This window comes from Miniopterus schreibersii (assembly GCF_964146895.1).
Source record: "Miniopterus schreibersii genome assembly, chromosome: 2".
Classification (NCBI taxonomy): Eukaryota; Metazoa; Chordata; class Mammalia; order Chiroptera; family Miniopteridae; genus Miniopterus; species Miniopterus schreibersii.
Genome location: NC_138102.1, coordinates 178,243,438 through 178,269,050, shown reverse-complemented (window position 1 = coordinate 178,269,050; position 25,613 = coordinate 178,243,438). Strand labels below are relative to the sequence as shown.

Sequence of the window (25,613 nt, the reverse complement as noted above, 5' to 3'; positions counted from 1 at the left end):
GCACGCCGGTCGCGCACAAAAGTCGCCCTGTCCCGGGAGGGAGCAAAATGCCTGGGCCTTCGCCGCGCATTTGTCAGATGGCTGCACGTGCAAACGTGACAATTAGAATGGGAGGATGGTACAATTGAGTAAGAATCTTTTTCATTTATATTGAATGAGGAGGCTGGAGGGGAAAGCTCATTTAATTAAAAGGAGAACCGTGGAGCTTCTGAAGGGAGCCGGTCGGAATTGCAGAGGCAGATGGCCCCTGTTGTTCCCGGTGCCAAATTCCCTGTCGGCGTCTCGGGTTTTCTTTGGGGGAACGAGGCGCGGTGCTGGACCAAGCTCAAGCCTTAGGGTCAGGCCGACCTCGATTTCAGTCGGGCACCTGACTCAGGGTGCCGCGGACTCTGAAGCAAGCTGCCGAGAACACCACCGGTCTCATCCCTCGAATGGGCCGAATACGTAACAGGACTGTTGGGAGCAGCGTGTGAGGTTCTGTTTGATGGCATGTGGTAGGGAGGAGGGGCTGAGCGAGCGTCACCCCCATCTGTGCTCTGCGTACTCCACATCACAGTCGATGTTACTACATTTGTACACGCCAGTGCCCGGATTGGAAGGAAGATGGAGAGGCAGATGAAAATGCGGCAGCGGGGAGGGGTTTTTATTGATTTTTTTTAAGATTCTAGAAGATTTTGAGAAAATGGGAGGGAAGCAGGCAGCTCAGCCTCTAGGAGTCTGTTTATCGAAAGTGTTCCTTGGTGGCCTTGCAGGTAGGTAGGTGTTCTCTGAGGCTTTTTAAAAAAAATTAAATATTTTTCATTTAAATTTTTTTAAATCGACAATTTGATATTAAATCAATGTGACTGTCTTCTGGGTCAGCGGCATGACCACTCATAACTGGGTGTGGCCCTGCCTTGGCACCAGGGAGTCATGGCCTTGGCGCCAAATGGCACCCCTGCAGCCGAGGGACGCTCACGGAGGGCACAGGTGTGTGAAGAAAGTGCAGGGCCGGGGGCACCAACCTCAGAACAGCCTGGCCCCCCGAGAGGAGGGCGCCTCCCTCCCGTGGGAAAGTGGAAGTTTAGGTTCCGCATCGACAGCCCCGTGAAGTTCATCTCAACTTGTACAGATGTTGGATTTTTTTAAAAAAGTACCTTGTCGGTTTGTTTCGCTTTCACGATGGTGGCAGAGCCGCGAGCCCCGGGCACGTGCCCCTCACGTGATGCTCGTAGGCTCTTCTCTGCCAGGAATTGTGTTTTCCTTCCCCTCCCTCCTCCTGGGTAACTCCTACTCTGGCCTTGCTCGGTTTATTTACTATTTCCTCACCTTGCCCAGGTCAGAACTTACCTTCTGTGTTTTTAAAGCCCTTCGAGGCAGTTTTCCCAGTTGATTTCACCAGCTTCTGCGGGGTATTTTAGTTCATTTTTAATCGCTGCACCTGAAGCTTCTCACCCCCACCATCCGTGTGATTAGCACAGTGCCTGGCGCTTAGCACTCAGTAAATATTTGTTACTTAAATAACTTTAAAATTTTAATGTTTTACAGATTAATGTTTAAATAACATTGGAGTAAAAACTATTTAAGCTGAAACGAGGGTTCCTGCCAACTTCTTGTGTACACACGTGGCCCTGGTCACTCAAGTTCAAGGAAAACCGTGTATGAGGGATTGTTGAAGGGGGGTGGCTGAGCTCTGAGGGGACTGGAAGCAGGTAGGAATGTGTTGGGTCCACGTGTCCCTGCAGAGCACCTGGGCCAGGGTCCCAGCCTACAACTCACCTTGGCCACTTACTTACCTGAGATGCTGCTGGGGCACTTTGTAATTCAGGGCCACCTTTTCTGGGTCTGGTGTCTCCTGGAAGGTCATTGCGAATGAAGGCTGCATTCTTGTCTTTTATGATTTGGAGAGACTCTGGCTGGAGCCTGAGGTGAGCAGGAAGTTGTAGCTCCGGTGAAAGAAGCCACACCCACCCCTGGAGGGTAGCTGAGTTGCTTACATCTAAAACTCAATCTCATAATGGGCACGGCTCACTAGATTTCATCATACTTGCAGCTTTGTCTTAACAGCGGTTCACAGGTCACAAAGCACGTTAATAGGCCTTTTATTGCTCTGTCAATATCACCAGGTCCTTCCTGCAACCCTGTGATGTCAATATCGGATAAACAGTCCCATTTTGCAGATGAACAGCAGACTGAGGCCTGGAGGGGATTGATTTGAATGTGGGGCTCAGGACTTCAAGTCCAGTTACCTCCCCCTGTCAGTTGACCATCTATAAAGGAAGGGTGTCTGCCTTCCGCCGGGCTCCTGGGCTCAAGTCACAGAGGGGGGTCACCAAAAATACGGGCTCAGTAGCAACTTAGTTGTATTTCCAGCAACTTACAAGGGATAGATTCCGCTTGGTTCTATGAGAGGCACTGTTTGTGGAATATACACCCCTGTGGCAAACTTTGCAGCTTGAGTGGGTCACTTCCTACCACTGAGCCTTGGTTTCTACCTGGGTAAAGTGGGGTTCTGGTGTTTAGTCGGGGCATCAGGACGACAGGAGTATCACGTGAGAACTGCCTCGCTCGGCTCTCACACACATTCCGGTGGTTATTACTTCCCCAGGTTCTCACTGCCCTTTTATTAACCTGATTCTATTTGGTGGGAGGCTTTGCCAAGGCATGCGCTGTTGGTACCGTCACAGGCTCGGTTCAGGGGGTCTGCCTTTATCCTGGCAGGCACCAGAGAAGCTGCGGGGAGCTCAGGCTTCGGGGGAGAGCAAGGGGGTGGATCTGAGCAGTCAGTAAACCTAGAGGTGCCCCTGTTGTCCCCTGGAGATGATCGGTGGCTTTTGGAGTCACTGTGAGTGATTCACTGAGACGGTGATGTGATTTGTGGGAGGTGGCAGGCCTCCCTTCTCTGGGCCGGCGGATTCAAGGCTGGGCTGCCAACCTCAGCAGTGTGAGTGGTGACCTCCGGAATCTAGCAGCTCTGCAGGGTGGTGGCATCCAGCCTTTCAGGGCCTCCCCCATATGGCCTGGGCTGGTCTGGGCTGGTCTCCCACGGATTTATTCCTTGCTTAGTCGTGACATTCCAGCCAAATTCAACAGTTGCTTGGATGTGGCAAGTTCTTCCCCATGTCGGGCCCTTTGCTGGGGCTGGCACGGTGTTAGGACCTCAGAAGAAATGTGGGGTTTGATAAGTGGGCAGCTGCTCCCGGGCTGACTCACCCCGAATCACAGCTGTGTGTGGGGCTCGCACTCTTTAATGCCATCTGAGGAAAGAGGTCCCACACATGGTGACCCAGGATGATCTTTGCAAATATACAAGTGCTTTAGCCTAATGTGTTCCTTGCAGTCTGGAGGGGCAGCTTAGGCATGACCAGTACGTGGAGGGAAGCAGGGTTGACTGAGGCCCATTGTGTCCATGCTATGTTGGACCTGTTGGGTTTTTTTTCCATTACATAAATATTTATTGAGCGTGACTACATGCGAGGCTCTGCTCTAAGGGCAATGAGTCTGCTAATAAAATGAGTGTCCTCAGGAACCTTATATTCTAGTTGAGGGAGACAGACTAAGGAACAAAAGAACTAAAGCATATTGAGTCTCTTGTGCAATCACAAGTACATTCTCCATAGTACTTTCTCACTAGTACCATGGAGCAAAAGAAAGCATAGGTGGGAGGGAGGAGGAAGGGTCGGGTATGTGTCTGGACAGGTAGAGTTTGCAGGTTTAAGTTGGTCAGGGAGGGATTCTCAGAGAAGGTGATTTGAACAAACACCTGAAAAGGTGAAGGAATGAGTCATGGGGATATCTGAGGAAAGAGCCGAGGCTGAGGTCAGTGCAGAGGTCCTGTGGCCACTTCTCAGTTGCTAATTGAGAGACCTCAAGGAGATTCAGTGGCTAGAAGAGAGGGAGTATGGAAGAAAGTAGAAAGGGATGAGGTCAGAGAGAAATGGAGGCCCAGTTGTTCAGGGTTTGGTGGGCTGAAGGGGGGGCATTGGAGGAGTGGTATGAGCCCACTCATTTATCAGGGTCCCAGGGCCATTGCAAGTTGGTAGCCAAGCATTAGCCTGCTCTGAGTGGCAGTTCCCTTGCTTCATCCAGCCCGGCCCTGGAGGCTTATGCATGGCCCCTTCCATCATCTCACCGGGAAAGGGTCTTAAGATGCTAAGAAGGAAACATTAAGATAACAGAACCCCCCCCCCCCGCACCCCCCCCCCCACTTGCTGGCTGCTGAGATCTTTAGCAATTCTCTGACCCAACCTTCTTGTGTTAATGATTCAGAAGCCGAGGCCCAAAGTAACGAGTTTTCCCATTTGCAACATAACTCATCCAGCCTGTGTGTCATGCCTCACGGCCCCTGTGGATTTGTGAAGAGGCCGGGGTGATTTGTGGTCCAATGTGAGGAAAATTGGATTATGGAGCGATAAATTAAAAGAGTGCTCCATCAGCCTGCTGAAATCTCCATAATTTTGGGCCCTCGGAGTTCAAGGTAATCTTAACAAAGAAAGGAGAACAAGGGAAGAAAATTAAAATTTCTGCTCAGTTACATGCACCTGTTGTTGCAAGATCGAATCCTGGGAGTTCACTAGACATGACTAGCGAGGTAATTAAGTGCATTTTATCGCTCTGTGGGGTGCATGGAACTTTTACTTGCAAAGCGCATTATTTACCGTCTTTAGTTATTTTCCGTGACAAAGGTCGCTCTTGCTGTTCAGGTTTCCCTGATGAGAGAGGCCTTTGCTTTCCCTTTCAGGGTGAATTGCATCTCTGGTGTTTTTCCTAAGCTTTCACAGTGCCCCCTGCTGGAGGCCCCTGGCCCCTGGCTGGCCTGCGCTCTATCACCAGCTTACGACTGCTGGGGGCCGAGGTGCGAGCCACTTGGCAGGACATGGATGGAAGCTAGATGGGCTTTAAACACAGGCGTTTCATTTGCACCAGGTCACTGTCCTCTCTCATGAAGCAGAAGGACCAGGAATATTGAGGGACGCAGGCGGTCCTGCTGTTACCACCTACACTGCACATGTTGCGGGAGGTGTTTCTCCCACGTCATCCATCAGTCTTTGCCGCTACTGCCCTGGGGACTTTTGTAGCACCAGCCTGGTGTCCCGGAGGGTGAGCCCAGATGCCAGCGTTGACAGGTTCACGCGCTAGATGGGGTCACCCACTGTGGGTTTGCTGCTTCATGAACTGCTCCTTGTAAACTCATTTCCTTAACCTCCGCCAATTAGGTGCGTCTTTCTCAAGATGGGATCTATGGGTCTCTATTCCCTATGCTGATTCAAGAAAATCTTTAAAATTGGGGGTTTATACTTTGACGATAAACTAAAAACTAACAAACCAACAAAAATTGCCATGATTCTTTGCTGTGATTTTTTGCAATTCAAACGTATTTTCATAAACTAAGACCTGTGCCTTTTAACCAGCTTCCCCCTCCCCTTTGAAAGGGGTCAGTTTCTTTCCCACGGTTGTACCTCCGTGATAGTCCTAATTGTTTTGCCTTTCATGACTCAGATTCCTCCCTAGGTGGTGAGGCTTAGATCAGCCTCCCCGCAGTTCACCTTCCCTTTGAATTCCCCACCTACTCATTCAGGGAGCTGCAGGTGACTTCACCTGGCACCTCGGCATGGGGACCCCCGGTGGCTCCTGGGCCCAAGGCAGGCTTTGAGCAGTGTTGCTCATTAAGCTGGACAGTGAGGCGTGCAGCGTGCCTTGTGCACGGACCCCCTTTCCCAGCCCCGGGGGGAGCTTGTCACTATGCCTTTGGAAACCTGGTACATGCCTGGGAAGGCATCTGGAATGCTGCAGACTCCATATGGGAGCCTGTCAGGGAACGTCACTACCAGTCAGCCTGGCAGCCTCTGTGGCATCTTTATTGAACCTTAAAAAAAAAGATCTGCTTATAAGGTAGAAGGGGACAGTTTGGAAGGGTAGCATTTATTCTTTGCAACCAGGAGCCTGAAAAATGTATCAACATGTAAGACAAGTCTTTCCCTTTTTCTTCTGTCCCTTTGCGTCTGTGCTTACTGACTATGTCATAGGTAAGAGAAGCAGATGGAGCAAAAATTTTTCCAGAAAAATTTTTCCAGAATTTGAAAGCAAGATCTAGCTGAGGGCCCAGAGGAAACCGTCTTCACCTGCTGTGTCTGGAAGATTTGGTAAAACTTTCGCAGAGAAGAGAAAACTTCCATCGCCTGGGGCAGCTCTGTCTTGCTGGAGAGGACAGACTGTGGCTGGTAGGCGTGGGAGGGTGAGCCAGGCCACCAGGAAGAGGCAGGAGTGTGATCTTCGGGTCCTGGAATTCAGGGACCAGGTGTGACCTGTGCAGTGAGAAGACGCAGGCCTGGATCTTAGCTCTCTCTCTGCTAGCTCGGTGACTCCGGGCAAGGCTGTGGTCTGTTTCTCACCTGAGCCTCAGTTTCCTTATCTGAAAGCTGGCATAGAACAGCAGCCTTGCAGGGCTGTGAGGAGCTCCAGTGAGAAAGCACAGCAGAGTTCACTCTCACCCCGATCTGCTGCGCAGAAGCTGTGGATGGCGCAGATTTTGGTCAAGACTCTTCTTCCATCTGCTCTGACTTAGGCCCAAATATTCTGAAGAATGTGGCAGTTGTTCAGGTTCCACAAGGCCGTGTGATTCCGTCTTTTGCTTCGGCTTTAACCTGTTTTTCTGGCTACCCAGAAATGCTTTCCTGTTAGCTTAGTTTGGCACAATTTGGAGTGCTTGATTAACCCAGCAATTAATAAAAGTGGAGAGGTGACAATTGGTGTTACTAAGCTACAGTCAAAAGCGATGCACTTGGCCTCCCTCCATGCGGACAGATTGGTGGAGAAGCCACGTGGGGAGGAACATCGGGACACAGAAAAGGGAAGCTGGTTGGGAAAAGGTACTCAGAACAAAAGCCAGGGTGTCAAGATGGGGGGTCGGTTGATTATTTCATTCAATCAACAGACTTTTATTTAGTAATTTTTATGATCCTGATACTGGGCCAGGCACCGAATATACATATACAGATAAGTAAGTCATCGCTGCTCCTGTGTAGAGGCTCAGACTGTCGCGGAGGTAACAGACACGTAAGCCATGCATGCTAACCTTTTGTGGTGAGTACAGGACAGATGGTGCTTAAAGTTCATGGGTGACCAGAGGAAGCAATGATTATATGAAAAGATGGAGAACAGTATTGACTTTATAGAAAGGGTGCTTTGAGCCAGACCTTGCAGGTGGACCAGGGCGTTTTAGCACAGGGGACTGCAGGAGTAAAGGCCAGAGGCCACTTACTCCTGAGTGATGGGGCACATCACTGAGCCTTCCTGGGAGTTGGTTTCCCCATCTGTGAAATGGGCATTAAAACAATCCGTGTCCCAAGCGGTAATGGGAATATCCCTTCTTAGATCATGTGATGCACAGCGCGCTTGGCTCATGGTAACCCCTCCTGTAGCAATTAGATGTCATACATTGTGATTTTATCTCTCCAAAGGTCACCTACACCCCGTTTAAACCATGTCTCCCCTCAAGGTATTGAATAATATTACCCTTTAAAACACAGCCACCCGTTGGTGATCCTGGTGGCAAGAAACTGGACACTGGTTCTTCATTCTTTCCTGGGGTGATGGCGTGGCGAGGCCACTGTTTTAAGGAATAGATTTAGCAATATGGCTGAGTGAGTGTGTCCAATACCAGCCAGAACTCAGCATCTCATTAGACCTGGAGTCAGATTCTGGCTCCACCTCTTGTTGGTCCCGTGACCTTAGGCAAGTCACTGCCATCACTCCCAGGTTCCTTATCCATGGAATTTTGTTTAAAATGTATTTCTGTGTCAAGATGAAACATCTACCTTAACAAGTGGGATGACAATGCCTTTGAAGGAGGGAACTACCTTTGTGTAGGAAAAGACCTGGATAAGCTAGAACAGCACTGCCCAATAGAAATATAACAGAGGCCACATATATCCTTTAAAATTTTCTAGTAGCCACATTAAAAGTAAAAGGAAGTAGGTGAAATTAATTTTAACAATATGTTGTATTTAGGTCAAGTATAACCAAAATATGTAAAAATTATTGAGGTATTTTACATGCTTTATTTCAAACGAGGGTCTTTGAGAACTGGTATATATTACACATTTATAGCACAGCTCAATTCAGATGCCACGTGTAAGCATTCGGGAGCCACATGTGGCTACGGCCACTGTATTGGAAAGCATAGATCTTGGGGGGCTCAGAGCCACTCATGAAGTGGCTCTACAAGGAAAATTCATTTTCTCCCTCTCTCCTCTCCTGTCCTTCTCATTCCTCCATCTTTCTCTCTCTTTCTCTATTTGGTTCCCCTTCCAAATAGAGAGGGATAAGATGATAAGTGACCAGTGAAAACCACAGAGGATGCCTTGTGCTACTGGGTTTTTGTGGAAAATGAAGACTGGGGTAACCTCACTAGGAATTTACAGAAATCATGAAAACAATAGCAGCCAAATTGGGTGCTTACTGTATGCTGAGCGTTATTCTAAACATTTGACAAAATCATCTTTCTTAATCCTCATAGAACCCTAAGAGGCATTCATCTCTCCCATTGTGAAAATGGAGAAACTGAGGCACAGAGAGGTTAAGATACCAAAAGTCACACAGCTAAGGTTTGAACCCAGATCATCTGTCCCCGGAGCCCTGCTGTGCTAGTTGCCACAAAAAATCTTGGAGGAAAAAACAAATCTCAGAGAAGCCTTTGGGCTTCCATTGGGCACAAACCGGGTGGTTTACACCAGAGGGCCAGGGGCAGGAAGGCCCTGGGGGTCATCTGGACAAGTCTGAACCTTGCAACAATGTTAAGATTTCATTATATGACAGAGGCACCACCCTGAGCACCATTGTACACAGTAGGACCTCAATAAGTGGCACCTGTTCCCTTCTTTCCCTTTTCTTCTGGCCCACAATATAAGCTTTTTTTTTTTTTTTTTTTTTTTAAATAGAGGAGGCTTTCTTAGTTCTATTCATATTTAGATACATGCCTGGTACATAGTAGTTGTTCAGTAAATATTTGTGAAAGCCAGTAATGAGATGTGTTGGGATCACTGGATAAGATGGGCTCTGAGTCCACTGGGGGCCTGAAAATATGACTGTGCCTTATGGAGGGCCTTTTAATTACAGCCCTGGGTGAAGGGGGCTCATGCGGGAAGATGACCGGGGCGTTCAGATGCGGAGTTCTTTGTGCTAAAGACAGGCCAGTTTATGTGCCCTACGCTTAAGGTTTTTTTTTGGTTTGTTTTTCTAGTAAATTTTAAAAATTGAAATGCAACATATTATACAAGCAGCAAAGTACAGAATGCATAAGTGTGCAGGTGGTGTATTTTTACAAGGGGAATATACCTATCTAACCAGCTCCCAGATCAAGATATAAGACATTACCTACTGTCCCCCTCCGCCTGCTGTTCCCAAGGACATCTGCTGTCTGACTTCTGACCCATAGACTGCCTTCGAGCAAGTCCCAATGATTGGAGTTTTGGGGGTCCATTTCGCTTTAGTCCTGCATTCCTGATGGTTTCCAGGGTTGGGGTTCTATCTACCCTGGTTCTTGTGTTCATTGCACAGATGAGAAGCTGAGGCTCACAGATGTCATGCAGCTTGCCCAGATCTCTTGGCTTGAGAATGGATGATTCACACCCGGAGCTGTAGTGCTCCTAAGCCTGTGTTCTTGGCCAGCCTTATAATTTCTTCCTTGACCTTTTGTCTGAAATCCCAAGGTTGCCCTAGCCAGTTTGGCTTAGTGGTTAGAGCGTCTGGCTGCAGACTGAAGGGTCCCGGGTTCAGTTCTGGCCAAGGTCATGTACCTTGGTTGCAGGTTTGGTCCTGGGCCTTGTCGGGCACGTGCGGGAGGCAACCAATCTTTGTGTCACTCACATCCATGTGTCTCTGTCTGTCTGTCTCTCTTCCTTTTTCACTCTCTCTGAAAAGCAATGGAAAAAAATATCCTCAGGTGAGGATTGAAAAAATAAATAAAATCCCAAGGTTGAGGGTGAGATTGCTGGACTGTGCAGTATCTGGGGGTGGCTGCTGTGAAGCTTCGGGAGGGGGGACCAGTCACCCCACCCCAGAGCCCAGAATGCTGGATTTATCCTGAAGGCACGCTCCCAAGCCCAGGGGAACTGACGGCCACACCTTAGCTGCCAGTGACGTGGCTGGCAGAGCCCATCCTGGATGGGGCTGCAGGAGACTCAGCACTCGGGGCAGGCAGGTTCCCCATTGCCCCCTGATCCCCACCTCTGCTTGCTGCTGACAAGCATGCTCAGGCTCTGGCAAGGAAGCTTTCAAGTAAACAAAGTCCAACAGCTCACTCCCACCAGAGTGAAAACCCAGGATGCTGCCGGGTGTGAGGCAGGTGTGAGTTGTCTTCATGGTCTCCTGCTCTGGGGCCTGGCTGGGGCCACTGCCTGGGAGCACCTTGAATGTCAGCACCAGGCGACTCTGCGGATGCAGCTGGAGTGGCAGGCGGGAGGGGAGTTGGCTCTGCCCAGCCTGGGACCGCTTGGAAATGGTTGAAGGTGGGCATATGGACTTCAGGCTGAGGATCTTTGCTCTCTCTGTGGCACGGCCCTCTGCCCCCAGCGTTCCTCAGTCAAGAGGGACAGGTGGTGGCTGTCATTCTGCAGTTGGCCCTGGCCACAGAGAGGTTTGCCAGCCATTCTAGAATGGAGATGCCCCAGCCTCCTTGGCTCAGAGAATGCCGCTTGACCCATAAAGTCCCACGCAAACTGACCCTCAGCCTGGCTTTCTCTCTGATACGAGGGGAGTAGACAGCAGGCGGGGATATAAGCTGTTACACTGGGTTCAGTGCCCCCCACCCAGGACCGAAATTTAATTTGAAAAGGCAAAATAAAACCACCCTGCTGGGCAATGGCTCTTATAAAAATAAAGCCAATGTTATTTTAATAGTGCTGGCAAGTGAGTTGCCGAACAGTTTCCTCTTTGTTGGCCGCTGGGCCTGGTATCAGAGATGAAAGGTACAACTCTGAAGCCAGGGTGTCTGGAGGTGAATCCTGCATTCTCTGCCCAGCTGTGTGACCTTGGGCCAGTTGCTCAGCTTCTCTGTGCATCTGTAGAACGGAGATCACCACAGCCACTACCTCTTAGTGTTGGGTTAATGTAAAGCACTTAGATGACTGGCTGGCATGTTGAAGTCCCAGTAAACACTCTTATAATGATGACAATGATGTACATGGAGGCCATTGTAATCTCTGAGCAATCTGGTGTGTGTGACATAGGTTAGTATTCCGAGTTTACAAACAAGGAGGCACACCCAGGGTCGGTTCCTGGCCCAAGGTTTCACAGCCACTGAGTAGCTGAGGTGGCATTTGAACCCAGAGCTGCCCGACCCCGGCTTTCCGGTGCGTGGCGGGAAAGCCGTAACCATCGGCTTACCCAGGATGTCTCGCCTAAGGATTCAATTTATTTTAGGAATGGCACCTCCTAGCCCACAAAAAATAGTTACAGTACAAACAGGACAGACTTATGTAGTTTATGGTCCATTTAAAATAATAATGTTTGTTGAGTGAACTGCCCCATGTCTGTCACTATGTTTCCTTTGCCCTGTTGTCAGGGTCCTGTTCTGAGACGTTGGTGGAAGAGTTGTGAGGTCGGATCGGAGTGGAGGCGTGTCTTTTCTCGTCACGGCTGGCCTGCTCCTGAAGACCCCAGGATGAGTGAGGATGGTCGCAGGGGAGCCCTGGGAGCGGTGACTCCCGCTCTGCTCCCTTAGTGAGAGGTGTGCCTGGAGCCCCAGCTGGCTGCGCCCTTCTGACCTTTAGCCCCTTTTGTGGCTCATCCTCAGGACGCTTACAAAGGACCAAATCAGCCAGAAAAGATGAGGTTTCCACTTTGACAAAGGTAGCTCAGTCTGTGGAAATAATGTACCACTTTTCCACTTAAGTTCCCTGAGTGGAGGCCGGAAAATAGAGGCGCAGAGAGGCATTAAGGAGAAGGGAGACATGAAAAAAGTAGCAGGGGTGGGGAGGGGAGGGGGGGGCGGAGACGGAGCCGGGGGAGGGGAATTGGGACTTGTACCTGGGTATTTGTGCAGTGAGAAGGGCAGGCGGGCGAGCTGGAGGCAGGTCCCAGCCGTTGGGAGGGGCGGAGGAGGGCTGAGATGCAGGCGGGGGTGGGGGTGGGGGGATGGGTAGGGGGAATGGGGGGGTGGACAGCACGTGGATATGAACAGGGGTCTGCAGGGTTTAGTGCCGGAACTGATTACAGGCCATCTGACCGGTGCCCCTGACCGGCCAACTGAGGCCACTGTTGGCCACACAGCTGAGCCCTGGCAAAGCTTGCGGCCTCCTAATCCAGTGCCACTTGGCTGCACCATGTCACCTCTCAGGGTGGTGGTGGGGTGGCAGAGGGAGGCGGAGCTTGCTGACCCCATTGGCTAAGTGGTTTGGTTGGGACAACTGCGGTCAGGCCCCAGGGCTTCCCGGGGATGCCCGCCTTCGGTTCTGAGCAGGGAGCGGGGAGGTCAGCCCTGGACACCGTTCAGGAGGGACCGTACCAGCTCCTCCGTGTGGCTCATTAGGCCGGGCACAGCTCGAGCTAATCAAGCCGTGCCTCCGTCGTGCGCTGCTCATGCCAGGGGGTTAAAAAAAGAACTACTCACGCCCCATCCAAGGGCCATTTGTGGGCAGTACAGAAATAATAAACCCAAACACCGTCAAGCCTTTTCTGCGGCGAGGGGGTGCGCCGTGCGCCCCGGCAGGGCCAGCGCCTGCCAGGTCCCGGAGGTCTTCATGGTGGGACAGGCGGCCAGCTCCCGCCCCGTCCTCAAGGGCCGCCCTGTTGCAGGGCAGAGGTGAGTGGGTGTTTTCTAGTGAAAGGATCCCCTTTTCATGTAAGGCTGGCTAGTTTGTTTTCTCAGCTGGCTCCGTCCCACGAGTCTTTACCAGGGTCCCGCGTTCTCTCCAGGAAGGCCACCTCCCACCGCGAGCCCGGCTGGCCTCTCAGCGTCTGTCCCAATCGTTACATGAGAACTTGTTTCAGAGACGTGGAAATTCAGGCCCAGGGACTAAATGACTTGCTCACAGCGTGTACAGTGGCTTTGCCGGTGCCAGTGACGGTGACGGAGAAGGGTAGCTGCTCTGTGCCCAGGTCCCGCGTTAAATTCTGGGGTGGAGAAGACAGTGTTAATAACCCTAACGGCTAACATTTAGTGTGTGTTTTCTCTGCACACGGGGTTCTGAGCACCCGGGTGCACTTGACCTGGGAACGACTCTGAGGCAGACCCTGTTGCCCCTCTTACAGGGTAAGTGACAGGAAGGGTCACGTCAGAGCCTGCATTCTTTCCACTAAGCCACGCGCCGCCCGATGGCCGTGCCAGCTTGCTCCGTGTGGAGTGACCCTGGGGCTGGGCCAGTGGCTGGCAGGAAGGAGGGTGCCAGGGCACCTCTATTGCAGGTCCCCTCTATTCCAGGTCCCGCTTCCTCGGCTCCCTGGCCCCTCGTCCCCTCCACTCCTGACACTCCTCCCGCCACCCCCTTCCCAGGGCTGTTCTCTCCTTGTTTGTTGACATAGAAATAGTCTATTTCTGACTCAACAAATGAGGGATAGTGTAGCTGAGTTAACGCGAATAACCAGTGACTAAGTTATCAGTTAATTTTAGTTGTGCAAGGTTCTGACCCTGAAAATATGTCTTCTTAAGGCAAGTAATGAGCTTCATTCTCTTCATTATGAATGATTAATTATGCAAGTTGAATAGGGCTGAATATCCTGTAAGTTGCCGGTGTGGTTCATGCTGTGAAAAATCTAGTGTTTCAGGGAAAAGTTGCGGAGAGAAAGAAACAGAGGAAAGAGGGAGAAAAGGAAGAGTGTGTGTGTGTGTGTGTGTGTGTGTGTGCACGCGTGTGCAGGGGTGGTGGTCGGGTTAGTTAGCCTTAAAATAAAGAATAAGCTTGAAGTTGAAGACGCAGTACCGATGTCACCGGTGCTGGGCAGATTTAGGCACCTGTCCTCTCCTCCGCAGCACCTCCGCTCTGACTTCAGTGGTGGTAGTACCGGCCAGGACATATGGCCGCTTGGCCATTGCCATGTCCTCCCTGAGCTGGGGCTATATCTTTTGTACTCTTGCCACCTGACACAGTGCCGGCACAAAGTAGGTGCTCAGTCAGTGTTCCCTGAAATGACTTCGTACGTAAAAGCTTTGTGAGAGAGGAGCTTTTTTTCACTCCGCCAGCTGAGTACTCTAAGTCGCCTAGTTGCTCCTGTCCTGATTTTGATTGCCCATATGGACCTGGGTCAGTTTTAACTGCTAAAATGAACTAATTTGAATTTAATTTGATCTCATGGGATGTATGCAAGCCGTTGCCCATTTCATTAATTAGTTTGTGTCATCAAATAAGCGTTTTAGGGGCCACTAAGTGCAGAGTATTCTATCTGGCAAAGTTGAGAGAGAGGCTAAGGATGTGGGCTTTGAAACCAGACCACTGGCGTTCGAGGCCGGATTAGACACTCTCTTCTGGCTTTAAGTGGTTGTAGTGGGTAAGAGCACAGATTCTGGGTTTGGATCCTGGCTCCATCACTTGCGAGCTGTGTGACTTCAGGCAAATTACTTAACCTTTCTGTGCCTCACTTTCCTCTCCTTTAAAATGGGATAGCTCCGTGGGGTTGTGGGGTTCGGGTCTTTGTGAGGATTCAACAGGTTAATGTATGGGAAGCACTTAGTACCACGTTGATTTCATTACCGCTATTATTTGCTATCAATTAAGCTTTATGTCCTTCAGTGTAAAACCCGACTGTTTTGGTACCTAAGTCTTCATAGAATTGTGATGCGATTGTATTAGTTTCTGGCGCCTACCATCTGAGGAAATACCATAAACTGGGTGGCTCAGAACTACAGAAATTTGTTGTCTCACAGTTGTGGAATCTAGAGTCTGAAATCAAGGTGTGTCATGGGACCCGGATCCTCGGAATCCTCCGTGCCGCTCCTAGCTTCGTGGTTTGCTGGCAGTCGTTGGCATTCCTTGGCTTGGAGACCCATCCCTCCAATCCTCTGTCACCACCTGGCATCGTGTCTGTGTGCTTGTCTTCACATGACCATCTTCTTATAAGGCCGCCAGTCATACTGGACAAGGGCCCGTTTTCTCCACTGTGACCTCATCTTAATTTTATCGGCAATGACTGTTTCCAAATAAGGTCACATTCTGAGTCATTAGGGGTTAGGATGTCAACGTGTCTTTTTTAGGGGCATGAAATGAGAGAATCTGTGAGAAGCAATGAGCGAGGGACCTGGGATACAACAGTGACCATTAGCTTTGCCTGTTAACTCTTGTGACCCCTGTCCTCATCATCATCATCACGGTGACTGCCCTTTGCTGGGTGGCTGTGGTGGTTCTCTGAGCATCTTTGAACCTCATGTTTTAACTGTGGGTTAAAACATGAGGTTCCCCATGTATCAGCTGTGAATGGAGTGGCCCATCTCACAGGGCGAGCCAGTTTCCTAACCTCCCTGGTCTGAGTCTCGGAAACGCAGGAAGCAGGTCCACCTCCCGGAGGGAATCCCTCCCAGGGTGAAGTGAGGGTGAGGGGCACTGGTGGCCCTGGCCCGGTGCTTCTCATGCCAGCACCCTACAGCTCAGTGGGGATCGGCGCCGGCAGTGCCCCTGCACTGACCCGAGAAGCCTCCTTGTCGCCCTCCCATGGGGCCAGGAGGCTCAGAGGCGTGCCCAGGCGTGAGCCAGCTTGGATCTTCCAGACCCTGGTTGCTTTACAGTCAGAATGGAAAAAAACAACCACCCTTTTTCCCCCACTTGGGAGCTGAACAGATTTGCTTCAGAGACTTGTGGATATCTATGGAAACAGTCCTAATTTTAGCCTTGCCATGCTTAATGCCAACTCGGAGAGTGTAGTATTGGGTCAGGACCCAGGGAATGGGGAAGGTGAGCGGGCCCGTGGGGGTCAGAACAGGCACGGGGTAGCCGGTGGGAGGGTGTCGCCCAAGTCTAAGCAGTTGGCTTAAATCTGCAGGGGCTGGAGAGAGGATGCATATCAACAGCTAGTATCTTGAACGAAGGGATCTCCCTCACCTCCCCCCTCTCGCTGTTGCTGTCTAAATTCTGCTCATTTTCAGCTCCATTCAAGACCTTTATTTCCACTTCCTCACCTTCAGAATCAGCTGTTCCTGCCCTGAACTTCCATCATCTTTTATAATTCTGTTGAAGCACTTAAGCAGCCCATTTAGTTTTGAGGTTCATCCGTATCAGCCCATTTGTTTTTGAGCCCCTCAAGGTCAGCCATGGTCACTGTCGTGTCTGTCAGCTGAGTTGCCACAGAGCAGCCATGCAGAAAATGAACAACCAGTGGCATTAGAAATGATTGGTGGTGTTCGGTGGACCAGACCCAGAGCTGGGCAGCTACCAGAGAGGGATATTAAACGAGTATCATAAAGTATACAGAAACACTTTTTGATTTTTTTGGCTAATCCTCACCTGAGGATATTTTTTCCATTGATCTTTAGAGAGAGAGTGGAAGGGGGAGAGAGAGAGAGAGAGAGATAAACATCACTGTGAGAGAGACATGGATTATTTGCCTCCCTCATGCGCCCTGACCAGGGCCAGGAATCGAACCGGCAACCCAGATATGTGCCCTTGACTGGGAATTGCACCCGCAACCCTTCACTGAGTGGGCCGACACCCTAACCAAAGAGCCACATGGCCAGGGCCAGAAACCCTTTTGATGGGAAGAATCTAGTTGCATGGGAGTGGAAATTGCCTTAATTCTATTCAGGCTGTGCTGAGGCAATAGGAGGCGGTGGCTGGTGTGATGGGTGCTGGCATGATGGGGTGAGGGAAGAAGCGGATGGAGGCCATTTCAGATAACGTGGGGACCGTCACTTCCGTCATGGCAGCCCCGTCCTGCAGGCTAGGTCAGCTCCTAGCAGAAATTGTAGCGTATCAAACACAGGAAGAACCTTAGACATCAGCCAGTCCTGTGTGTTTTGCAGTGGGACATTCAAGACAAGCATTTTTACATGGATACTTGCCGATTTGTTTTAATGTGCATATTTACACCATATGTAACTGGCACCCCAGACCTGTCACTTCTCGGGGGTTACCACTTAGGCTGAGGCAGGTTACAGGGTGGTGTTCCCACTGACCCATGGACGCTGGGGGACCTGTAATAAGCAAACGTCCTGTTGTAACTACTTGGAAATAAGGCTTATGCAGGTGGAGGATTCTGGTAGGAATTCCCATATGCCTTGCATTCTTTCTAGCAGGGTGGAAAGCAACACGGTTGTGGCAAAATTGGGAGGATAGTGTGTGTGCAAGGGATTGCAGGGTGGCCGAAAGGGATCCGTTCCAGCCCCCACCTGGGAACCATAAGAAGGTGGGTGAGTCAAAGGTGGATCGGATGACCGATAGTGACAGCATTTGGGGCTTGAACCACGTCTTTCTCCTGTTTACCCACCTTGACATACTAGACAGAATGTAAACTAGTTCCTGCTCAACACGTGGACACTTTAACTTATCTCATCTAATTGCGTAACATCATTGGGCAGCAAACACTATTTTCCTGACTACACAGCAAAGGGGATCCTGAGACTGAAGGATCTGGAATAACTTGCTGAGGCCTTTCCTGCTGATAAGACGTAGATCCAGTGATTCAGCAGCCCCCTCCCACGGCCCTGAACTGTGTCAGGGAGCTGCGAACCTGCCAAAATGAGCTTTTAGGTTTTGGAAACAGAAACACATGCAGAGATGTGGTGCCGTTTGCCTCCTCCTGGGAAAGTTGTGCCCGGTGAGTAGTGGAACCAGGGCCAGAGAGCAGGTTGCTCAGACCCAGCAGGCAGGACTGAGGGCTGGGTAGGAGATTCCTGGACAGTGGGATGCCTCCTCTTGGGTGGCTCTGTTTGTCCTGGGCCAACGAAGGGCTGTTTGTCAGGTGGGAGAAGTGAGTGCTGGTCTCCCCGTGGCTCGGTGCTCGCTGGGTACTGCAGAGGGAGTGAGCGGCCCCAGCTGACAGGGTGAGTCAGAGCAGAGCCCAGAATAGAAGCCGGAGGGCATGTATGTGAATGCAGTCTCTATCCCAGACATTCTGGTTGGAGATGATTAAGCTTTTATACATAACACTGTGCAGACTGCTTTAGGATCATTTATTAGTGTCGCCAGGCAACAGCTTTCTGAGTTAGCCACAACCGCCATAGGGCAATTAACTGGATCACCCAGGGCCCAGTTCACTATCTGTGCATTATCAAGTGTCTTCCCAACTCATTCACTCATTCGTTCATTTGAGCACTTTTAGGCACCTCTTTCGACATAACTTTATATTTGGCAGCATTTCCTTTTCATTGCTAGGAGTGTTTAATATGTGGTAAAAATGGAAATGTTGGGGTTCCTGTTTGTATCACAGTAGCCCCCACTTATTGAGACTGTAAGTTTGTAACCTCCATGAGGGCAGGGCCTTCATTCATTTCTACCTCTCCAGTGTCTAGAATAATGCGTAGCACATAGTAGGTTCTCAGTGAACATTTGTTGAAAAAAAGAGTGAATGAACTGAGCGTTAGCTATGTGTTTGGCCCCGTGGGAGTTGCTTTGCATAAAAACCTTTCTTATTCTCCCAACAGCACATCCCACACCTTTACCTGTGTCTGTCCCTTATGTTAGGGTGCCAGCTGGTGAGCATTTACTATTTATCATTATTGTAAGGCTTACATAGCAGAAAATCCTCATTTGGACTGAGTAATGTAGCTACTATTACCCCCATTTTATAGATGAGGAAGTGAGGCACAGGGAGGTTAAGTAACTTGCTGAAGGTCACACAGACACTCCAGCCTCAAGCTATTTCACACTGTCCAATAGCACTTGTGCGTGATGGAAGGACTCTGCCAGCCACAGGCAGCCAGTGAGCACTTAAAATGTGGCTGGTGCAACTGAGGAACTGAATTTTTCATTTCATTCAATTTTTATTAATTTAAATAGCCACTGTGGCTAGTGACTACCTTTGGACAGCACAGTTCCCTACTATGCTATCTCTAAATAATAACAGCTCACATTGAGTGCTTACTGTATGCTGAGATTTTTTAAGTGACTTAAGTTAATCCTCATAACCACAACAAATTAAGGGGTGTAAGAGGTTAAATATCTCTTCCCACCCCCAAGATTTTACATCAGGAAAGTGGTGGAAGGTGGCAAGCACACAGTAAAGCGTACAGAGGATATGTCATGGAATTGTGCACCTGAAACCTGTATAATTTTGTTAACCAGTGTCACCCAATAAATACAATAAAGAAGAATAAAAAAGAAAGTGTCACAGCTGGATTCTACCCCAGGGACAACTCTGCCTGACCCCAGAGTTTTAAACGATCTCCCTCTTTTCCATGTGTATTGCAATGGCTATCACCATGAAAAACAGGATCTCATTATTTTAAGCTTTTTAGCCTCAAACGCAGTCCTACCCACTCCTTCATAAAGGGCTCAACCCATATACAGGCTGTGCACTCATAGTTCCCACCAAATGATTCATTTAGGTTGAAAACATTTATTTATTCGAAGTGGAGTTGTGTCAGTGTCGCTTTGGACAAGATGACAACATCCCTTCTTCCAAAAGAACTGGAATACCCTTTAATGACGACTCGGCCCAAACAAAGCCTACTTCTTAGTGTAACTGTGATAATATCGCAGTCTGGCTGGAAGGAAGGAAAGGCTGAGCTGAGATGATCTGTAGCCTTCTTCTGGGGACACAGGTATGTTTCCCTTTTCTGCCCCTTGTCAGGTAGGCGGGACCGCGTGGCTGAAGGGTGGTGAGCAGAGGTGACTTGCGTGACTCCAGCTCTAGCATGTGTCTGCTGATGCTGGAGCCAGTGGGGCTGGAGCAAGTGATGGGAGCAGGTCGGCGGAGGTCTGTGAACCTTGCGATTGCTGATCCTCACGGCAGTGCTGAGGCCAGGCCTGGCACGGTGCTGTGTCCATTCTGCAGGTGAGGAGCCTGAGGCTTTGTAAGGTTAATCTCCCGTCCAAGGCCTCACAGCTGGGATTCCAGGCCAGCTCTGACTTGTTCTAGGACATTAGACTACTATTAGCTATACCTGTTTTTGTGTGTGTGTGTTGTGATAATTGTAGGCTAAAGGAGTGTGTGTGTGTGTGTAGGTAGGTGTGGGTGGGTCTAAGTGAGCATGGGGGGTGGGGATATGTATGTAGCAAACCTGCAGGATGGGGCTCCTTTTGCAGAGTGGGTGACAGTGAAAGCTGGCGTCCTTAGCCCAGGCAGGGACTGCACTCGGCCGCCGGGTTAACTGAGGGGAAAGTGAATTAGCTGTTCTCTCCTGTAGACGCCAGTGTCCCTGTAAAGTGGAGCTTCAGTGAGAACAGGATGGGGCTGTGCGTACTGACCTTTTCCTCGCTGCACAGACGGGAACAAGGGGCGTGGGAAGGACAGGAGACAGGCCGGGAAGCAGAAAAGCATCTTCAGCCTAAGTGAGCAGGAGGCGGCTTTGCCCAGCTTTGCTTCTGATTTTAAAGATGAAGACAGTGGGTGACACAAACATTTATTTGAATGTCTGTCAGACGCCAGGGCCTATATCTAGTTTGTGAACAATATCTTATCTAAATCTTGTCTCGAGCCCTGGGCTTAGATATCCCTTTGTTGATTTTTAAAAGAATTATTTTGTTATTTAAAATTTTTTAAAAATTTATTGATTTTAGAGAGAGGAAGGGGGGAGGGAGAGGGGGGGAGGGAGGGAGGAAGAGAAACATCCATTTGTTGTTCCATTTATGTAGGCATTCGTTGATTGATCCTTGTATGTGCCCTGACCCAAGATCGAACCCACAACCTTGGCATATTGGGATGATGCTCTAACCAATTGAGCTACCCAGCCAAGGCCTATTTTGTTATTTTTAATTGTGGTATAATTCACATAGCATAACACTTACCTTAACCGTTTTCAGTGTACAGTTTAGTAATGTTAAGCACATTCACTTTTTGTGTAATCCATCCCCCAAACTGTCGTCTTCTTGCAAAACTAAACCTTGATACCTATTAAATGCCCCTTTTGTTCCTTGCCCAGCTCGGCACCCGCCATTCTACTTTCTTTCTCTATGAATTTGACTCCTCTAGATACCCTTATTGAGTGGATCATGCAGTATTTGGCCTTTTGTGACTGGCTTATTTCACTTAGCATAATATCCCTGAGGTTCATCTCTGTGGCAGCACTTGCCAGAACTTCCTGTAGAGGGCTGAGTGATATTCCATATGTGTATATACCACGTTGTGTTTATCCTTTCATCCATTGACGGACCCTTGGGTTGTTTCCACCTTTACCCCCGTTTTCTTGATTTTATTAACCTGTTGAGACCAAGGTCACACAGCTGGATTTAAACCCAGCCTCTGTTTAATACTTGACTTCTCACTTCTTTTTCCATCTGAGTTTCCTGTAGCTCTAGGAATTGAGAACAATTTTTGCTATATGAAGAAATGGTATTTTTCATAGAGGGCCCCGGGGAGAAAGTTCTAGAAATGTTGGCTGAGGATCGTCCAGCTCTTCCCGAGACCTGGCTGCCGTGGTGCTGCTGCTTTTCTACCTGAGCTTCCCCAGAGGCTTGGCAGGTGGTTCCACTGAGTCCCTGCGAGCGTGGGGTGTGTGGAGCAGAAAGAACAGACGGTGCCTGGTCTGACCCCAGCCTTGCCTCCCTGGACCAGTCTGGGACTGTCCTTCCACTGTCCTGGGCTCACTTGGTCATCTGAGGAGTGAAGTCCAGGTGACCTCCAGTATCTGGAGGCTTCACCTGCCCCTGAAGTCTGGCCCCGTCTGTGCTCCAATTAGAGAAGCACATTCCCCCGCCTCTCATTAAGCCCAGGATGGCTCTGGGCCCCTTTCCTGAGTCCCTGCTCAGACAGCACTCCTCCCAGAGGCCTTGTGGGGTTCACTGTATGTCCCTGGGAACCAGAAGCAAAGGCCTTTTGTTCACATTCTGTCAGTGCCTATTATTTCCCCAACATGCACTTTTATGTACTGACTGTACCCCAGGTTTGTCGCATTTGTGCGAAGATCTTGCCTTTCTTTCCGTATGTTAAAACTGACTATCTGGATATGCCCTTCTGAAATTAGCAAGTGCGGTGCTATAACAGTATTTTCAGGCTGTAGGTTTGAGTTTGCAGGGCTCGCTCCCTTGAGGCTGGTAGTTTTTTCTCCAGCCCTGGGCCTGGTGAATGGATAGCACATTCATGGGGCTTATGGTGAGGCAGGCACGCTCTCCTGGGGGATGTGCCCGAGTTTCTGTCCCATCCATCCAGTCTGTCATCATTTTCTATTTAAGTGTTTTGTTTAAATAGGAGAGCGTTAGTTGCTAACATTCACGTATTGACAACTATAAAAAGGACTTAAGTGAGTGTTTTCTTAGTATCATCCCTAGGAAACTGTAGTCGAACTCTGTTTAGAACTTTCTCTGACCCCATCATTTCTTACAGTTGCGTCGTGTCCATCGGGAATATTTATTGCTCAAATCCACTGGACTTCAGCATTTTGTGGTTTTCTTGCTGTTTGAGTATCAAAAGCTCATAATGGATTTTCCCCTGCCCTTGAGGGGAGTCCATTTCTTTTGGTTTCCAGCTTTGAGCGCTGGTCTCCTGGGTTCAGGACCCTGTCTGGTTCTCCCACCACCAGGTCATGACGGCTTCCCCGCACTGACCCGGGAAGGACTCTGAGTCCCAGGCTCGGTGGGACTCCCTGTGTGAGTCTTGCTCTCCTGGCTGCTGGTCGGTAGGTGTCTACTTATTCCGAGGTGCTGCAGACACCTCAGAGGCTTTGCTCCAGCCTCCGGATTTGGTCTTGGCTGAGGCCCTGAGCCCCGGGGAAGTGGCTGTTAGAGCCTCCACACAGCTCGTTGCACCAGGAACCGCGCCGTCCCCCGTCTGTGGAGGGGCGGTGTGGCTGTCTGGATGGAAAGCAGTGTTAGAGGAACTGTTACAGCCATGATTCAGCACGTGGAACATTCTGGAATCTCTTCCACTCCTCCCCGCACCATGGTTCTGTCTCTGCGTCTAAGACCAGAGGCCATCCCTCATTCAGCTTATCGCCCAGGGGCTGGGTGCACAGGAGGCCGTCAGGAAGCAGCCCTGAGGTGGAAGGTGCGTCCCACAGTCCAAGCTGAATCCTGGCTCCAGCATCTATTGCTTGTGTTCTCTTAACCTTTTAGGCCTCAGTGCCTTGACTTTAAACAAAGGGGCGACGGTGAAAGTAATAACCCCGTGGAGCTGCTGCGAAGAGCCAGCAGGCATGCTTAAGGAGGGCAGGTGTTCTAGTTTCAGTCACGATTGCATTGCCCGGTATAGCTGCTCACTGCATGACCGAGTGAAGAAGGAACCCCCTCTCTGAGCCTCCTCTGCTCCACTTTGGGAAATGAGTGAGTGGTGTTGATCGGGGGTTCCCAAGGGGAGCTGCTGAGAAACAACTCGGGCCTTTCCCATAAGCACGTGACCAAGCACCACTCCTGAAATCCTGACTCATTCGGCCTTCCTGGGGCTTGGTACATGCATTCGAGGGGTTCTGAGTGATTCTCCTGTGTAGCCCTGGTTAAGAATGAGGGGCTGGATCCTGTGTTGCCCGATCCTGTGTTGGACACGTCGGGGGCAAATGGAGTGGCCAGCAAGTCATCCAGGGGCCTCTCAGTGCTCACCCCACCCCTCTTCCTCCAAGTCATCCTTCAAGACCCAGCTTAAATGTCACCCCCAGAGAGACTTCCCCCTCCTGCTTGGGTAGAAAGCACCCCTCTCTGTTGAATGCCCCACGGGCCTGCTCCTCGGTTTCCCTAATACCATCAGCAGCTGGTATAAGTGTGTCTACTTTATCAGGCATTGGGCTGGCTGAGGGCAGAGTTTCCATGATTCACTGTGGTGCACCCTGCTGCCCCCAGGACCTTCCCCAGTTTTTTGTATCCAGGTGACACATCATATATATTTAAAATGTCACCAGTAAATATATGAATGACTCTTTCAAAAGCTAACGCCGTTGGTTTTGTATGTAGTACAAGTCACAGCTGTCGCCCCTGAGATTCCGTCTGCTCTTACCCAGACCAGTCACAAAGGCCATCTTTGTTTTAAATTGGTCTTTTTCTTTTTCTTTTTTTTTTTTTTTAATAAACCAGACACTTAGGGAGGAAAAAGCGATTTACTTTCTTTATAATTAGCCTTGGTGATTAGACTCTCTTTTCCATTATGTTTTATTTTTACTTTCCTGGAATTTATCAAGTGGCCTCTTTTCTGTGAAGGTCGCCCTTCAGCTGAGGAAGGGTGCTTGATTAGAGCCTGGGGAATTTACTGTGTTTTTTCAGAAATAAGGAGCATCGGGGACAGGGCTGATGTGAGCAGATGGGTAGAAGGTCAGCCTTTGAGCTATAAACAGGAAACTTCACACTGAGAAACTAAAACGATGCTCCCTGGACAAGATTTTTTGTTGTTGTTGCCGGCAACTGCTAAAGTAATTAACAATCACATCTATTTTTGAATTTGTTTTATATTTGACAAAGCTTCGTGACCAGTTCCTCATGGCTTGTCTTCTAGGCCCAGGGCTAGTTTCTTTTATTTGTTTAAGGACATTAATAATTGCACTCACCAACGGTGACTGTACGCTGCCTATTTGAATGTGATGTTTATTTTATTTATTTATTTTTGATATACACGGATTTCACAGTCATTTCTGAGGTGTCTTGATGGACTACTTACTCCCCTAGAGGCCAGTGAAATCTTGTTCAGTATCTAAAAGGAGTGTTGGGTGAGGCTGGGCTGGGCACCCCGCTGGCCCCCTCCCTGCCTGCCTGGTTGGTTGGGACTCAGTTGGGGACATGCTGAGAGTAGGTTCACTTTCACACTGACTTCCTCTTGTCCTCAGCTGAGCCAAGAGTACTCTGGGGGGTCCCTGGAGTGTTGAGAACTAAGAGCAGAAGGAAGTCCCTTTCTATCCATCCATGTACCCATCTGCCCATCCATCCAATCCATCCATCCATCCACCCACCCAAGAAGACCAAAGTTCCATCCCTGTGAAAATGCTTCTTACACTGATCTTGTTCCAGCTCCGTTTATGTGGGGAGCTACCTCAGACTTAGGCCTCACAGCTCTTTGCAAGGTAGATCTTATTAGAGATTACACACCCACCCACTCACACACACACACACACACACACACAAATATATGTTTGGATACATTATACTGGTGTGTGGTGTTTTGCAAAACAAAACAGTTACAGCTAAGGAAATATGCAGGCTGGGTTTAAAAATAAACTGCCTCTTACTGTGTGATACCGAACAAGGGACGTCAGCGTTCAGAGCCTCAGGCCTTTGCGGAATGAGGCTCATGGCTGGACCTGCACCTCGGGTCACTGAGATAATCAGGGAAGTGCTTAGGAGATGGCCGGGCTGCAGGGATCAGCACTTAGTAGGTGGAACCGTAACAGGGGAGGAACAGTTTTCCTCTGCCCTCCTAGATTCAGAGGGCAGACTGTGAAAGGAGCCGACAGAAGACAGATTAACGGGGGAAAAGTGAACACACTAAATGAGATGTTAAGCGTCCCGTGGCACGGGGGTAGGGGTGCGGCTTCATAGAAAGGAGCAGCCCCCGCAGAAGCAGCTGGGGTGGAAGGCTTTTGTACTGTTCTGACAGGGATGCACCTGTAGAGAAGTGACAAGATGAAGGGAGGGTCTTCT

At 49.7% G+C, this 25,613-nt stretch overlaps 1 protein-coding gene across 6 annotated transcripts in view; it reads left to right on the top strand.

Moving 5' to 3' along the window:
• Positions 1 to 25,613, top strand: part of LARGE1 (LARGE xylosyl- and glucuronyltransferase 1) — a 401,066-nt gene that overhangs the window by 30,185 nt on the left and 345,268 nt on the right. Inside the window, exon 1 of one of the 6 annotated variants that reach the window (XM_081128706.1) lies at positions 12,616 to 12,781. The exons of 3 other annotated variants lie outside the window; for them this stretch is intronic. In XM_081128706.1, coding sequence (XP_080984832.1) covers positions 12,720 to 12,781 — 62 coding nt within the window. In that variant the 5' untranslated portion in view covers positions 12,616 to 12,719. Of the gene's footprint in view, positions 1 to 12,615; positions 12,782 to 13,548; positions 13,632 to 17,499; positions 17,719 to 25,613 lie in introns of those variants that run through there. 2 more of the 6 variants (XM_081128711.1, XM_081128707.1) reach the window with 2 other exon arrangements.